The sequence below is a fragment of the Anolis sagrei genome, chromosome 2 (genome assembly GCF_037176765.1).
Source record: "Anolis sagrei isolate rAnoSag1 chromosome 2, rAnoSag1.mat, whole genome shotgun sequence".
NCBI classification, from domain to species: Eukaryota; Metazoa; Chordata; class Lepidosauria; order Squamata; family Dactyloidae; genus Anolis; species Anolis sagrei.
Genome location: NC_090022.1, coordinates 81,913,471 through 81,930,395, shown reverse-complemented (window position 1 = coordinate 81,930,395; position 16,925 = coordinate 81,913,471). Strand labels below are relative to the sequence as shown.

General features: G+C 43.9%; 1 protein-coding gene across 2 annotated transcripts in view; it reads left to right on the top strand.

Annotated features, from left to right (window-relative positions):
• Nucleotides 1-1,402: 1,402 nt before the first annotated feature.
• The window catches only part of LARP1 (La ribonucleoprotein 1, translational regulator), a 92,748-nt gene continuing 77,225 nt past the window's right edge, over nt 1,403-16,925 (top strand). For both annotated transcript variants that reach the window (XM_060765521.2, XM_060765519.2), the window contains exon 1: nt 1,403-2,089. In XM_060765521.2, the coding sequence (XP_060621504.2) occupies nt 1,594-2,089 (496 nt within the window). In that variant the 5' untranslated portion in view covers nt 1,403-1,593. The remainder of the gene's footprint in view (nt 2,090-16,925) is intronic.

Sequence of the window (16,925 nt, the reverse complement as noted above, 5' to 3'; positions counted from 1 at the left end):
TTAATATTGTCGTGTTTTTTGTTAATGTTCTGCTTTGTTATGAGTTATTTATTTTTGCATTGTATTGTTCTTGTTGTTTTTACTAATGATGTACTTTGGGCTCGGCCTCTTGTAAGCCGCATCGAGTCCTGCCTGCGGGAGATGGTAGGGTTTATTGTTATTATTATTATTATGTGCACATCTGTACTTTAGAATTTTTATGTTAATGCTATTGGCATCTTGGGAGCTGTAGTTTTACGAGGTCTCTAACCTTCTCTGCCAAAAGGTATCTCACCAAAGGGGAGGGAAAACTTTGGATTCAAATGGAGGCAACTCTCTTTGGTCAAAAGACTCGGTATAAACATTCTTTTGCTGTCAAGACAACACAAAACTAGAGGAGCCTAGAGCTGAAAGAAGAGTAGGCCCTGCCTCCTTCCCACAGGCCGAGGCCTACCCGCTGAGAGACGAACAGTAGACTGAGCCCACTGCAGCTTAGGCTACCCACATCTTTTCCTCACTTGGTCCTTTAGTTTTGTGAGATGCTTGGCCTTGTCCGCCACAATAAACTATAACTCCCGGGGCTCCCATACCATCGAGTCCTGGCAGTTAAAGCGGTGTCAAACTGCGCTAATTCCGCCGTGGTTGCTCCACGTTCCCTTCGCAGGCTGGTACTCGAGAGAGAGAGAGAGAGAACGAGCGAGCACCAACCCGGCCCTGCGACCCTGAGCACATGTTTCTGCCTGGAGCGGGGTGGGCTCCTTCCAAGGAAACAGGCCCCACGCGATCGATCGGGTAGTGGTGGCTTCAGGCCGACCTTGTCCGTGTTTTTGTTTGATTTGGAAGTCAAATAGAACTCTCCAGCTCCGCAGGGGGAGGCCTTTTTCCCCCCTTTTGGGCTTTGTTCTGTTGGTTCTCTTATCAGAGTCAGTAGGCCCTCCGTGGAGGTGAAAGCCAGCACTTCGCTCCAGAAGGCCCTTTGGCAGCGATGAAGTTTGAAGGCAAGGCTCCGCCTCCTCCACCACCACCACCTTTCTCTCTTCCCGAGCGGCGACGCTGCCCCTTTAAGGAGCGTCTCCCTATGACACCCAGCACGCGCCGGCCCCGCCGGGGCTCGGGCTCGCGCCGCCTCTCCTGGGCGCGCTCGTCATGCGAAAGGGAAAGAGCGTGAGCGTGCGTGTGTGCGCGCGCCTGCCTGCGTGAAGGCGTCTGTGCGTGTGCGTGTGTTGTATGCGCGCGCGCTCCCTCCTTCCCCGGGCCTGGATAACGCGGGCGGAGCTGGCTGCGCGCGCGCGCTCGCTCTGGCCGGGCCAGTCGCGTGGTCTCCTTGCTTCTCCATATTGCTGCTGCTGCGGCGGCGGGGGCATTGGCATTAGAGGAGAACCGGGGGAGCGGGAGGGGAGGGGGGCGGCGAGGCGGGGGTTGGGCTTCAAAGGGAGGGGGGCGTGAGAGCAGGAAGCCGGCGTCTTGGGGCTCCCGCTGCGCCCTTTCACCGAGAGAGGGTTGGAAAGAAAGCTCTCGGGCGAGGCGGGCTTGCAAAGGAGGGAGGAGGGGGAAGCAAGCAAGCAAGGAAAGGAAGAAGTGAGGAAGGGGGAGCGGGCCGGCTCCGGGGCGCAGATGGCGACCCAGGTGGAGCCCCTCCCGCCGCCCAGCCCTCTGCTGCCTTCCGAGGAGCACGGCGGCGGGGGCGGCGGCCTCGTCCTCAAGAAGTCCCCGGGAGAGAAGGGAGAGCAGCGCCTCGCGCCCCGCGGAGAGAAGGAGGCCGACGGCGGTGGCGGCGAGGAGGAGGAGGGCGGCGGCAAGGAGGGCGGCGGGCCCGACAGCTGCTGCAGCAGCAAGGAAGGCGAGCCGCATCCGCGCCGGAACGGGGCCCTCCTGAAGCCGCCCAGCATCAAGCAGCAGAAGGAGGAGAGCAACAACCAGGAGAAGGAGAACCTCCTGCAGCAGCGGAGCAGCAGCGAGACCACCACCAGCAGCAGCAACAGCAGCTCCAGCGGCGAGGAGGGCGGCGTCGGGCGCAAGGAGTTCATCGAGGCCCCGCCGCCCAAGGTGAACCCCTGGACCAAGAACGCCCCCGCCGCGCTCGTCGCCCTCAACGGGCAGTCGCCTCCAGGTGGGTCCACACGGGGGCGATTGGGGGAAGACAGCCAAATAAGAGCCTCCCTGGCCTCCTCCTGCAAGATGGTGACATTCCCTCGCCCGTCAAACTCCACCCCGCCTTTGTCCGGCGGCGCCCACCCTGCCCTCCTCTTCTTCCTCCCCCTCCGCGACCCTTATGGAAATCTTTTGATAGAGTATCAGAAGTGGGAGCCAAAGGGGAGGAGATGGGGCCATGCGGGCTTGGCGTGATTCAGACATCTTGGAGGGAGGGGGGAGGGAGAGAGAATGGGGCGGGTTCGCAGCCCGAACAGCGCCCCCTTCCTCCTCCTCCTCCCCCTTTCCTCGTGTTTGGGAGCCCTTCCTCCTCCTCTTCCTCCTCCCAGATTCGCCATTAGAGGTTAAGCTGTCCCACCACGTTTTAACGAGCGCGTGGGGATTCCCCTTCCTGCTCCCTTCCCTTTTATTCCCCACGCTGCTTCCTTTCCTTAAATATAGGTAGAGCCCTCGTTAAATGGCGTTGGGGCGGAGACTAAGAAGAAGAGGGGGAGGGGAGGCACCACGACAGCGGAGGGAAGGGGCTTGCAATTCGTTTCCAATCCATTTTGTGTGTGTGTGTGGTGTATTTTGCGCTTTTTGGAGACACGATGAGTGTATTTTGCGCTTTGGGGCGAGAGCGGGCGGGTCTGCGCGCGAGGGCCATGTGCCTTGGCGACTTCCTCCTGCGGCTTTAAGTAAAGGGAGGGAGGGGGCGTCGGCAGTTCTCCCTCCTTCCCTCTCTCTTCCCCCCTCCCTCCCTCCCTTGGTTCCTTTCCTCCCTCCGCAGCGCTCGAGGCGTCCGCGTGCAGGCGGCGGTTTGAGCGTTCCGTCGCCTCCTTCCTAACGCTCCTCCGCCCAGTGGGGCGCCCCCCCCTCTGTCCCTGTGCGCGCGCCTGTGCGTTCTGAGCGTCCTTCTCCTCCCCCCTCCCCCTTTCCCTTCCTTCCTTCCTCCCTTTTCTTCCCTTTCCCGGCATTCCTCTGCAGTAAAGGCAACGTGGTTTTCTTTCGGAGCGAGCATGTGACGAACACTCTCATATAGCCGGGGCCTGGCTTGTTCTTTGGACCTGGTAGCCGCTTCTCTCTCTGCTCTCCCCCCCCCCCCACAGTCCCAAATCCTGGGGGGGGGGGAGAGTTTCCCCACCCCCCTTTAGGGCCCCTTCGACTCTGAGGGCGGAGGTGGCAGGGAAGCCTACGTCAAGGGCGGGAGGAGGAGGAGGGGAGGTTGGTTGGAACGGCTAGGCCTCTCAGTTGGGCGAGTGTCTCAGCTAACGCTTTCCGCGTGGGCTGCCGACTTCTAACTGTAACGTATTGCCGTTCGTTTTGCGGGGAGGGCGGTTTTCCCGCAGCGGGGCCGCGCGCCCTGCCCCCCCCCCCACCTTCCCACCCTTCCTGTCTTGGGGGGAAGGGAAAGGAGGTGAATGCAGGACAAAGGTCTTCCAAACGTCCACGTGGGCTTAGCCCTATGTAGGTTAACTCAACAGGGCTTTTCCATTTTGTTTCTATTGAGTCAGTATTTAACACTGAAAGTCGTTTTTATTTACCTAGGGCCTGAATCAAATCCCACATTATCGACTTTGAACTGGAATATATGGCAGTGTGGGCTCAGACTGAATAGCAGAATCAAATCCCACATTATCTACATTGAACTGGAATATATGGCAGTGTGGGCTCAGACTGAATATCAGAATAAAATCCCACATTTTCTACTTTGAACTGGAATATATGGCAGTGTGGGCTCAGATTGAATAGCAGAATAAAATCCCACATTATCTACTTTGAACTGGAATATATACATATGGCAGTGTGGGCTCAGATTGTAGTGATCCTTCAAGATAACCCAGTTCAAAGCAGATTTTCTGTCTTGATACTCTGAGTGTGTGGAAAGGCCCTAGTTTGTTATACTCTGCCCTCCCTATCCACGGATCCAATGACCCACAGGTTGAAAAATACTACCCCTTGCTTTGCCCATTTTGTATAAGGGACATCATTTTTCTAACCGCTTCATCATCCATGTATCAACCGGAGTCATGGAGCCATACCCCAGAGCACACCACTGTAATTGGAGTTCAGTGGGAGGGCAGTGCCATTTTGTGAGTAGGGTTGATAAGCTGTGTGAGGCTTATGCTCACTTCAGTGTGAATGTAACAGCAGTCACCTGCTCACCATTTCGCATAAATAAAATCAGGACTTGAGGACATGCTAGTGCAGGCATGGGTGTTTTGGACTTCAGCTCCCACAATTCCTAACAGCTGGGAGTTGTGGGAGTTGAAATCCCAAAACACCCAGAGGGCCCAAGTTTGCCCAGACCTGTGGTAGTGGGAAACTTCATTCTTGTAGGTATACTCTTTCCCCATTTCCGACATGTTTTTGGTGCATTGGGGAAAGAGAGTCCAAATTATGATAGCTTCTACACTTTGTAGACAGTCTCATGGGGAAAATGAGAAACCTAGAAATGAAGAATTCACCCCAGGCATATTGATGGGGTTTTAACCCATCAGGAATCTCCTGATGGCACAGCGGGTTAAACTGCTGACCTGCTGAACTTGCTGACCGAAAGGTTGGTGGTTCGAATCCAGGGAGTAATCCTGCTGTTAGCCCCAGTTTCTGGCAATCTAGCAGAAGACTCCAAAGTAGGCATGTTTGCATTGAAAACATGCAAATGTGAGTAAAACAATAAGTAACGCTTCCGTGGGAAGGTAATGGCGCTCCATGCAGTCATGTTGGCCATATGACCTTGGAAGTATCTATGGACAACACCGGCTCTTTGGCTTAGGAATAGAGATGAGCACCATCTCCCAGAGTCAGACACGAGTAGGCTTAATGTCAGGGGGAAACTTTTACCTAACCCATCAGAATTGTTGAAAGCATTTGCTGAACCTGCTCATGGCCATTCCTGCTTGATTGTATGATGTAATTGGATGAATAATGAACTTTTACAGACTTCAGGGAGAAATAGAGGTCTGCAGCACCTGGCAATAATGCTGTCGTTCCACCTTCAAAATTGGAGGTCATGCCTTATGGCAGATGCAGTGGCAGTAAATAATCTAGCATGTTCAACAATGTCAGTTTTTAATGTAGTCTGATAATGTTTACTTGCTGCAATTCACTTAGGACTGCATGTTTTGGAGGCTAAAGTCACAGTAGATAGTTTTTGCTGTCCTCAGAATTAGTGCCTACTTTGGATTCTACACACCTTAAATTGATTTTGCTTACTAGTATATAAAAATATCAATAAAATGGAATATAAATGCTTTTTTATTAATCATTTTGTAGTTAGGTACAAGTTGCTGATATGTATAGCCATTTTATATTATAACAGCACAGTTATAATCCACAAACTTTATCCACAAACTTGATATCCATGGTTTCATTTACCCAAGCTTCAAAATATATTCCTCCCTGAAGTGTTCATGGGCCTATGTAGGTTTGCTTGTCTTATGGTAGGCTTCTAGCCCATGTATAGTGAAAATATAGGGTTCACTATTAACTATTGTTTTGGGTATCCACAGGGTGTCTTGGAGCATAGCTTCAGCAGATGTGGGGGGTCACACTGTAGCATGGTATTACTATGTATTCTTTTCATGAATGAGTAATGTAGCCTTCATGAGCTCACCTGGTATAGAGGTCTTCAGATTGCTGGGAGCAAGATCTACAGTCTTGCTAATTTCAGCACACTCTTTAACAGACAGTATTCCCAATAGATATTGTTCACTTACACAACAATTTCACTCACAAACAAAGCTTAATATATTTTGGTCTCTTCTAACACCACCTTCTTTGTGAACGTGTTGTTTGACCAGAGAGCATAGCTCCAATATTATTGTGTCATATTTCTTCCTATTCTGATGGAAAATACGTTCCAAGTACTACTGACTTAAATACCTGGGGAGTTCAGACTGGATTGAACTATTTAGGTAGTGATATTCTGATGAATGCTAGTTCCTTCACTATTTTCTTTTCAGGCATAATTTGCAGTGCCAGTGAGTTGTGTCTTTGGTATATTTCAGTCTTCCCATCTTTTGTGGATCAAAACAATGTATTTATTTATTTATTTACTTCGCTTATATACTGCAATTCTCAGCCCAGGGGCGACTCAAGTATCCACAAATGTGTGGATACTTTGGATTTCCAAATTCTTTTGACTATTGCTTCATCAATCTCTTATATTAATTGTATATGGAGCTGATGAAAGCTGTAAGCCAAAATAGCTGGAGGAGGAACAGTTATCCCCCCTCCCCCGCTTTCCTAGACCAAGTACTGCAAACATTTCTGCAGCTTGGCAGCAGTGAGCATAAATCAAACAATGGTAGCTTTGGATAATTATTCCACTCTTTTACTTTTGTGGCATTGCTTTTTCTGTTTCCTTTTAAAGGGGCATTTGCAACATAAACAGTTGGAGATTATGAAGTTGGAACTAAATCAGATCTATTTGATTAGCTTTAGGGAAAATAAGTTACTTGAATTTTTGTTAAAGGTTTGTATTTTTATAACATATTCAAGAAACTTTCTGTGAATTAGTGGTATTGGTGGAATTTAAAGTATAACTGTTCTGCAGTCAAGGTAAAGAAGATCCTTGAGCTAGAAACAGTATTTGGCTAATTATCCTGTTTTGCACCTACTTCATGATATGGATAAAAAGAACTAGCCCCCTCCTCTTTAATGAAATGAGCTTGAAAGTGTTTTTTGTGACCTGGGATAGCATCTAGAAGAAGGCCCAAAACAGACTCTCAGCCATAAAATGAGGCCCTATCTGTTCTTTGCTAGTAGATCACACCCCACAATAATCCTTACTTCCATAAAATATATTAACCACTTTGATAATAATTTTTCAGACATTTAAATAGTATAAACCTCTTTTGTTTTCTTAGGTCTCTATCAATTGGATAGAAATTATGGGGTTCCTCCTAAAGTGAAGCTATTATAGCACCTTTGCTAGTTTGAACTTTAATGAATACTACAGTTCAGCAGAGAACCTTTGAGTAAAATAATATGCAAGTAGCTTCAAACCTTAGGATCTCAACACTAATTTAACAAATTTTCAGATGGTAATACAACTTAAGGCAGTGTAGAATAGATCACTGCAGTGTGCATATGGACTTCAAGGTTGGAGTGAGATACTATGAAACATAAATAAAATGTATGTAGATAGCAAACTGGAATAGGAGAGAGAGAAGCTGGTAGAATGAATTGCAGTATGATTTATGTATGGCACAATCCTCTAATGGAGGTGGGTGGGGTGGATGGGTCCTGGAATTAAGCCCCAGTGGCTAGCAGGTGCCCACAGTATTTACCGTATATTCCGGCATATAAGACGACTGGGCGTATAAGACGACCCCCAATTTTTCCAGTTAAAATATAGAGTTTGGGATATACTCGCCGTATAAGACCACCCCTCTTCCAATGCACACCAAATAAATTTTAAAAAAAATCAGATTTGAATTCAATATGGTAATTTGAATTCAAATGCTTCTGACATGCAGGTTCCTATGAAAGGGACATTGTACCTTACATTGGACATTATAGTTGCTCTTCCTCCCTTGAATTTCATTTACGCTCTGGGTCATTTCCATCATGCTGGCAAGTATGAAAGCAGGCTTTAAATGGTTCAGATTACATGTATGTTGGCATAGAAGCTTGCATGCAAATAGAAGTCAGGCTTTGTACGATGAGTACTGAGGTGAAGGCAAAGCATTTGTAGAATTTTTATCTATAAGCAGTCTTTATAAATCACAACTTCCTATCAGAAGAGAGGGGCAGATTGGACCCTCATCCTTCAGAAATGTAGCATTTGGCATGGCACATGTTTACTGGGTCACATCTTGACATGTCTTCATCTTTAAATCACCGTGACAGCTTGAATTGTTTTAGAGTTTCTCAAGAACATAGCCAGGTGATGTTTAATTGTTAGAAGGGGAAAAGAGATCAGAGAAGAGGAAAGGGGACCCTGGGTCAATAAGAGCTTTCCAGTTTGACTTCTGTCAAAAATGAAATGCAAAGATACAGGATGGGGGACGCGTGGCTCGAGAGCGGTATGTGTGAAAAAGATCTTGGGGTCCTCGTGGACAACAAGTTAAACATGAGCCAACAATGTCATGCGGTGGCAAAAAAAACAAAAACAAAAAAAACCAATTGGATTTTGGCCTGCATCAATAGGAGCATAGTGTCTAGATCCAGGGAAGTCATGCTCCCCATGCTCTATTCTGACTTGGTTAGACAACATCTGGAGTCACACTGTGTCCAATTCTGGGCACCACAACTGAAGGGAGATGTTGATAAGCTGGAATGTGTCCAGAGGAAGAGGGTGACTAAAATGATCAAGGGTCTGGAGAACAAGCCCTATGAGGAGCGGCTTAAAGAGCTGGGTATGTTTAGTCTGAAGAAGAGAAGGCTGAGAGGAGACATGATGAGAGCCATGTATAAATATGTGAGAAGAAGTCATAGGGAGGAGAGAGCAGATCAAGGGTCTGGAGAACAAGCCCTATGAGGAGTGGCTTAAAGAGCTGAGTATGTTTAGCCTGAAGAAGAGAAGGCTGAGAGGATACATGATAAGAGCCATGTACCCACGCTTGGCGGGGACCCACGCTTGGCGGGGACGAGAGAGCGGGCCTTCTCGGTGGTGGCCCCCCGGCTATGGAACTCCCTCCCTGCTGAAATCAGACAGGCGCCTTCCCTCATGGCCTTCCGCAAGGGCCTGAAAACCTGGCTCTTCGAAAAGGCCTTCAACTAAGTGCTCTGTTTTTTGGAATGACCACCGGAATGGACTATGACTATGAGATTGACTATGACCCCAAACTAGACGAAGCGGATTTTTAGATGTTGTGTTATGGTCTTGATCTAATGTAAATTGTTGTCTTTTCTATGTTCTGTACACCGCCACGAGTCGCCCTCGGGCTGAGAGTGGCGGTTAACAAGTGCAAATAATAAATAAATAAATAAATAAATAAATAAATGTATAAATATGTGAGAAGAAGTCATAGGGAGGAGAGAGCAGGTCAAGGGTCTGGAGATCAAGCCCTATGAGGAGTGGCTTAAAGAGCTGGGCATGTTTAGCCTGGAGAAGGCTGAGAGGAGACATGATGAGACCCTATGTAAATATGTGAGAGGAAGTCATGGGGGGGGGGGCGCAGGGAGGGAGGGGGCGAGGAGGAGGAGCGGCAGGCTTCGCTACCAAGCTGGCAGCATGGTAGTCTACTGGGCTGTCTTCACCTTCGCAGGCATTGAGTTGGGTCCGCCTCCGCCCTCCATCTCAGTGTAGCTGCTGCAGGAGGGAGCCAAAGCCAGAGGGGCGGGGCCTCTCGCTGCTCCGCCCCGCCCCCGGTTCCGCCCCCCCCCGCTCCGTCTTCAACTCCTGCTGCTTTACCAGGCCGGCGAGGGTGTTTGCATGCTGTGCTGTCCCCTCCGCCACTGGTCTGCTGCTAGCTTTGCATGCAAACACCCTCGCCGGCCTGGTAAAGCAGCAGGAGTTGAAGACGAAGCGGGGGCGGGGGCGGAACCGGGGGCGGGGCGGAGCAGCGAGAGGCCCCGCCCCTCTGGCTTTGGCTCCCTCCTGCAGCAGCTACACTGAGATGGAGGGCGGAGGCGGACCCAACTCAATGCCTGCGAAGGTGAAGACAGCCCAGTAGGCTACCATGCTGCCAGCTTGGTAGCGAAGCCTGCCGCTGCTCCTCCTCCTCCCCTCCCTCCCTCCTCCTGCCCTCCCTCCTCCTCAGGCTCCACCACGCGGGGATGCCAAGGGCGAGGGACACGAGGGAAAAATGATCCAAAAAAATTTATGCCGGGGTACAAGACGACTCCCCATTTTTGAGATGATTTTTCAGGCTTAGAAAGTCGTCTTGTACCCCGGAATATACGGTAACTTGACTTTGGTTTTAATCTGTGTTCCTGTGATTTATCATCTAGTTTAGATGTGCAGGCTTGAAGCTGAATATGAGCACTGTCATGTTTTTCTGTTTTTCATTGGTTAATGACATTGATTGTATGCTTGTAATGGTAGTGCCCTGGTTTCAGATTATGTTATATTTTAAGGGCATAAAGTTGCTTACATTTTTTAGGATGTGGACTTGTGAGTTTCTAAGCAAGTTTATTTAGGATGATTTGTCACTAGTTAGAAAATACTGAACATGCATGGTTGGTTTGTAAGTTAAATTGAGCTTGTAAACTGGGAATTCTCAGGTCATGCAGAACTGAAGGCATTCATATGCTAGTTTCCCAGCCCATTCCACTTTTTCCCCACTCCAAAGATGTAAATTCATTCAATTTACTGATGGTATACAGGCAGCCCTCCCAAGTTACAAATATCCAACTTACAAATAACTCATAGTTAAGAATGTAGCTGAGACAACAGGAAGTGAGGGAATTCTACCTATAGGAAGGGAAGTTCACTCCTGAAAGAGTTATGGTGAAAGGGTGTCTCCACTGAAGCTTTCTCAGCAGACTTTGTTTCCATAACAAGCCCAATTTTTCAAAATCCAAATATGACAGGGACAGAAAGTGAGGTGAAATCTGCTGAACAGGCACAGACAGCAAAGCAAACACCACAGGGGTGTTAACCCTTCCCTATGCTATCCAAAGCTATACACACATGTGGCTGGAGTTACGCTTAAAATGTATCTGGTCCACCTTACATGCAAATTCAACTAAAGAACAAATCCACAGAACCCATCTTGTTTGTAACTTGAGGGTTGCCTATGGTTAGTTTGTAAAATACACTACACACACACACAGAGATGGTTTAGAAGAACTGTTATTATTTTGTAATTTGATTCTAGATGTATTAATCTGTCATAGGTGTTCAGTCAGATACAAATTTTAAGACAAGCTCATGTTTTCATTCATTTAAAAACTTATTTTGCTATCATGATGCCCTTAGACATTAGTGTAGGAAGAATAGTAATGCACACAGGGAGCCATACTGTTCAGTTATATTGTTTTCTTCTGTGATCTTATAGGATAAGATACCTTGCACAAGGACATGCATTTTTTCGTTCCAAACTTTGCAGTCCCAATTGTCTTCTGTTTGGAAAGGTTATTAAAATAACACATGACTCAGATGACTGCTACAGATAAGTCAGTTAACCCTGAAAAAATTCTAGCCAGTTGTATGAGAACCTGACAGGCCTCACAGACCTTAGTTGCCTACTACTCCATGTTAAATGCATTCACTTTTCTGCAGCGTGTCATGCTATAACTGCTGTAGACGTCATATGACATAAAGCCTCTCAGCAGCAAATGTTGTATCTCTGTAACACATTATTTGTGGTTACCTTGGAGTTAGTACCAAGAGAAACAGAAATTCCTTCAGTGTTATCCTTTCATGCTGAAAAAATGGCATTTGCTTATGGTTGTTGGACTTGGACCACTAAGTTTCATCTTGTGGGATAGTTTATCCCACAGCCTGAAAGTCTTGCTGAGGTGGGATTTGTCACTATTCCCCTGTTTTTTTCTGTGTAATAGGATTTTTCAGCAAAGGTTGAGTGCGTGTGTAATAATTTGGTATTTCCTATTTTGCATTTTTATAATTCATATTTTGTTGAATATAAACTGTAAAGATATGCAGATATTTAAATAGTTGGGTAATATTTACTTCCTTGCAATTGGAAAAGATTATAGATATGATTTAAGAGTTTCTAGGGGTTGTGGGTTCACAGGAACTATGAAATGGCTTACCCCAAAGTCTAAAGAAATAGGAAATCAATGCTGTAATGCATTAACAGATGGTTAGAGGCATAATTGACTAGTAAATCTAGATCAAGAAATGATATTTTATTTCTCTTGTTTCTTCTGATTTTTTTTGGTAAACTGCTTTGCTTGATTTCTGTTCTCAAAAGTTTTGTTTTAAAAGTGCTAGAATTGTGAATCAGGACTTGGTCCTCCAGAATTTGGACCCACACTTCCATGGTCATAATTTTCACTGGCAGTTGTTGTAAGGAAGAAAATGTTAAGGTGGACAATATGTACATTCAGGAGCCCTTTGGAGTAAAGCTAGAATGCAAATGTTACAAGTAATTATGATACATTTCTGATGAATGGATTAACTTTTTAATACAGGGTACAAGTAAGTTGGATAGATATTCTCCTTTTGAAGTGCCTTGAAGTATGTTTCCACTTTCTCCTTTGCCTGTGACCTCAATTTAAGTTTTAAACCTTTGCTCTATGGGTTGTTTGAGAAGTGTGGAATGTAGTGTTTAAGTGAAAACTGTTTAATTACTTAGTCTTTGGTCTTAGAAAAATGCTAAATAGAGTACCTTTCTGCTATTGAAAAATTTATTACCCCTACAATTCTGTTGGTTTTACTTTGTTGATTTTAGTGTAGTGGTTCTTAACCTGTGGGCCATGTGACATCAGTGGGCCTGAGGATGAAAATCTGATCCGCAAATCTCCTTCCTCTTTATTTTACTTTATTTTATTTCTGCTCCTTTTGCAACCCTGCCACTCCTTCCCTATCACTGACCATGGCATATGTTCTGTATCAGAAACTAAAGCTGAAGTGGTCTATCCAGTGCAATTTTCTGAATCAGCACTCCAAACTGAATCTAAAGTTGACCAAAAACTCATTCGTAACCCTTTGGAAAATGGTCCCTGGTCAAAGTGGTCTATGGTCAAGTGGTCCCTGGTCGAAAAAAAAAAAAGGTTGGGAACCATTGTTTTAGTGGGACTCTTATAGTATAACTGTGTTTATGATGTGAGTCCTTGGATTGATTAATTTGAAAAGGATGATTTATCTAAAAAGTTGAACCGTAGTAAAGATTTTTATTTAAATAGAAACTGGAAGGTTGTTCTGGAAGTTAGATTCTTCTGATATGCCAGCGTAGAAATACCATTCATAAAAAAACTGTAACTTCTATAACCCCACTCAAATCTCTAGCTTACATTGTTTTGAATTGAAACTACTAATGGAAGAGATCAATTGCAAGTTCTGTAGGTGATTTTTTATGGTAAGAATTAACAGGATTTAAAATTAAAAACATCACACTGTTTTGTTAAAATGTGATCAGTTGTGTACTCATTGTGCAATGTATTCTTCCAACAATAGCGTCTTTGCTTATTGTATATGATGAGAACCATGATTCAGTCTCAGGCATTTTTAGAAGAATTTAATGAATACCTTTATGGAGTCCCACATATTCCGGTTTTAGAATGTTTTATAATGCAACTGTAAGCTATACCAGCATTTTCATTTTACAGATATGTGGTAGAAGCTAAGGGTGGCTTTCAAAAGGGCACTCATGGAGTTCTTGTCTGTACTGAAACTTGAACTAGGAGGTGTTCTAGATCAGCTCTTACTCTTAATCATGTGCTTCACCAGCTCTATGGAGTAATGGGATGGGCAAGTACATTGGATTTCACACGCTAACTCATTTCTCAGCTTAATGAGTGGCCCTTGGTGGTATTCCAGAGTCTATGGAAAGCACATACTTCTGACATTTGAACAGGGACGACTCCTCTCATAGCTGAAGTATATGGCATGTAAATTGGATATGTGTATATCCTATTAAATATTTCTCAGCATTTTCTTGTGGGTTGGATACAACATTAACATATAATTTGGGGAACAATGAAGTGAACATATTTTTATTGATTTGCAAACTAAATGCAATCATTTGTTGACTACTTAGAAGTAGATATTGATACACCTATTCACAGACATCCAGATAAGTGGCTATGCAATTACTGTTTAAAAATAGCACAGACATCATAGGAAATTTACACTGTATCTGAAAAAGGACTATGGCCCAGTACATTTCTTCTTCTCATCTTCCCAGTACAACTGGCCTTCTCTATAAAATGGCTTTTGTACAGACTCTTGATTGTATAGATTTCTGAATTTTTATGATGATACTAATTCTTTCAAGTCAACTTTATTTATTTATTATTATTTATTTATTTACTTCGCTTATATACCGCAATTCTCAGCCTAATGGCGACTTTAATTTATATCAGTTCTAGGAACCCTTCAAAAGATGCTGTTATTAACAGCCTTCCACAGATGATTAACAGCCTTGCACAGATTTTGCAAACTTGGTGTCTTGACTTCCTTGATTTGGTATATTCAACTGCACTTGGGAGTCTTCCCCTTTTCCTACTACTGCCTTTCAATTTATTAGCAGCAGCATCTTTCCCAGTGAGTAATGTCTTGTCGTGACAGATCCAAAGTGTGGTAGCCCCAGTTGAATCATTTTGGTTTCCAGCGAGAGGTTCAGGCTTGATTTGCCTGAAGATCTAGTTGCTTGCCATTTTTGTAGTCTGTGGAATTCATAGATCTCTGCCCCGGCATTACATTTTAAATGTGTTGATTTCCCCCTCTAACTTTCCTAACCATCCTACATTTATATCCATACCTAGAAATCAAAAATATCGTGGAATAAATGGTTGATTTGAAATTACATTTGAGAATCTAGCTAATTATACTTGTTTATATGTTCACCTCATGTATAAGTGGAGGGCAGGTTTTGGAGCCAAAATTATGGATTTTGATATGATTTGTGTGTTTATATGTGCCTTCAAATTGCCTGTTAACTTCTAGCGGCCCCATGAATTTCATAAGGAATGCTCAGGGATAGTTTTGTAAGTTCCTTCCTCTGATGAAACCTACAGCCCTTAGTATTCATTCGTGGTCTTCTACCCAAGTACTAACCAGAGCTAATCCTGCTTAGCTTCCAAGATCGAACAGGATCTGGTACATTCAGAGTATTTAGCCCTTCTACCCTATCAGTAGTAATTATTTGAATTCTTTTTTAATTCTAAAATATACAGCTCTTGCAATTGTTATAGCATAATTTTGTAGTAAACTGTCCCATGCAAAAAAAAAAAAGTCCCATATGTTTACGTTTTTAGGCCAATAGGGGGGAAGTGAATAGTTCATGCTCTAAAGTTGACTGTAGTGCCCATTCTACATATAATCAATTGACAATAATGTCCTAGTTTGATTCCTTTTGTTTAATATGATGGTTCTGATTCTGAAAGTTAGTGTCTAGCCACTAAGTCTGAAACTGTTCTCAGGTCTCAGTTGTAACAAGCTCCCTGTTAGCTTTTTGAAGATACTGCATTAATAATTACTAATAGCTATAGTAATTTTTATCTAACACTATGACTGTCCATAACACTTCAGAGTGGTGCTACTCAAAGTAGTGACCTCTAGACTGATGTCAGTCCCTAAGCTGTTGGCTACCCATTCCTGACAGGTTTCCAGGAAAGAAAAACAATCATAGCACACAAATATAGTTATGATCCTTGGCACACTGTGGAAAAATAATTGCCACATCCAAGATAACCTGAGAAGAATTTCAAAATTTCACCCAAGGGAAAAATGACCAATATTACAACCATGGGGAATGAACTAGAATTGACATATATGAAGTATAATTGTTAGTATCTCGTGGTATAATTGTAATTGAAGCTGCTTGTTGTGTAGTGAAGGAAAGAGCTTCACCATGAAGATGGGCTTTGAGAAGGGAATTGAAGAGATTGTTTTAGGCAAAAGAATAGCAGGAGGTAATGGACTGGGTTACTTTGAAAGAGCAAGGTATCTTTAGTGAAGATGAAGTCATGGTCATAAACAAAAGCACATAGGAATAATGTATTTTTACCTGCATATTGCTGAGACATTGGACAGTTAAAGATGCTGATTGTTAAACATGAGTTTCCCAGGGAGGAGTGTTGCTGTTCTAATCAATAGATGGAACATTTTTCAGTAATTTGAACAAGAGAAAACATGTTCTCCCTTTTCCTCCTGAAAAAACGGATTTCATAAAAACAAGTAGAAATGCAGTATTATAACCTTTTACAGTAAAAAATCATATTGTTTCTTTAGAAGCATAACATTATATACAACTTGATTTGGCATAGAATTATGATGTTTAATGTATTAAAATTCAACTTCTTCAAGGTCCTGAAATGTAAGCAACATTGGTTTTGCTATTCTGAGTAGTAGGCAACTCCCCCCTGCCCGAACAACAAAAACTTGCAACAGTAACAAAATAAAGAACACTTTCTCTCCATTAGGCCTCTAGTATCAGCCAGACATAATGCATTCATCCCTGTAGAAAAAGCTGAAAAAATAAACCCAAGAGCAAATACTTTAAAGATCTGATACTAACATACTCTTATATAGAAGTCTTATTTTCTTACATAGTTTTTTCAAAATAATTTGGAGTAATTGCTATATTGTTTTACATTTTTATTTATCATTCTAAAAGAAAATACTGCACCATCTTCCCCATCACATGTTTCCAGGAAGAAGAGAATGTGAAAAATGGAAAATTTCCTTTGTTTTTTGTTTCTTTCAGTAGTTTAATTCAACTGGATGTATTACAAGTTTTGAGGTTTTCAATTTGCAGTATTTTCATCAGTTTATGTCCAATACTTGGGTTTGTGAATTGGTTTCAATAATTCAAGAATTAAACTGCTGGATTTGAAAACCTGGTAAAGTAGGCCTGTTTATTACAGAAGCTCATTGAACGTGGTTTCAGTTATATGTGAAGTGCTTTGAATACCGTAGAATTTTTCTGGAGGATCTCGTAGTACCTAGATAAGTGTTTTCTCTAGGCATCCAGCACAATTTTGTGGTCAACTTCTGCTGGAAAAACAATGTGACTTTTCTACAGGAAGCTCAGTTCTACTAGACATTGACAGTAGAATCATGCTGGGGACCTAAAGAAGACACTTCTCTAGGCATCGCTAGGTTCTCCAGCATGACTCTATGATATGCTTCTGCTGAAAGATTAAGAAACCATTCATTTTACGTAAGAAAAATAGGATTCCAGATTAAATGCAGAAATTTACAGAAGGGGTCCTAGAATGGGTCCATCACATAA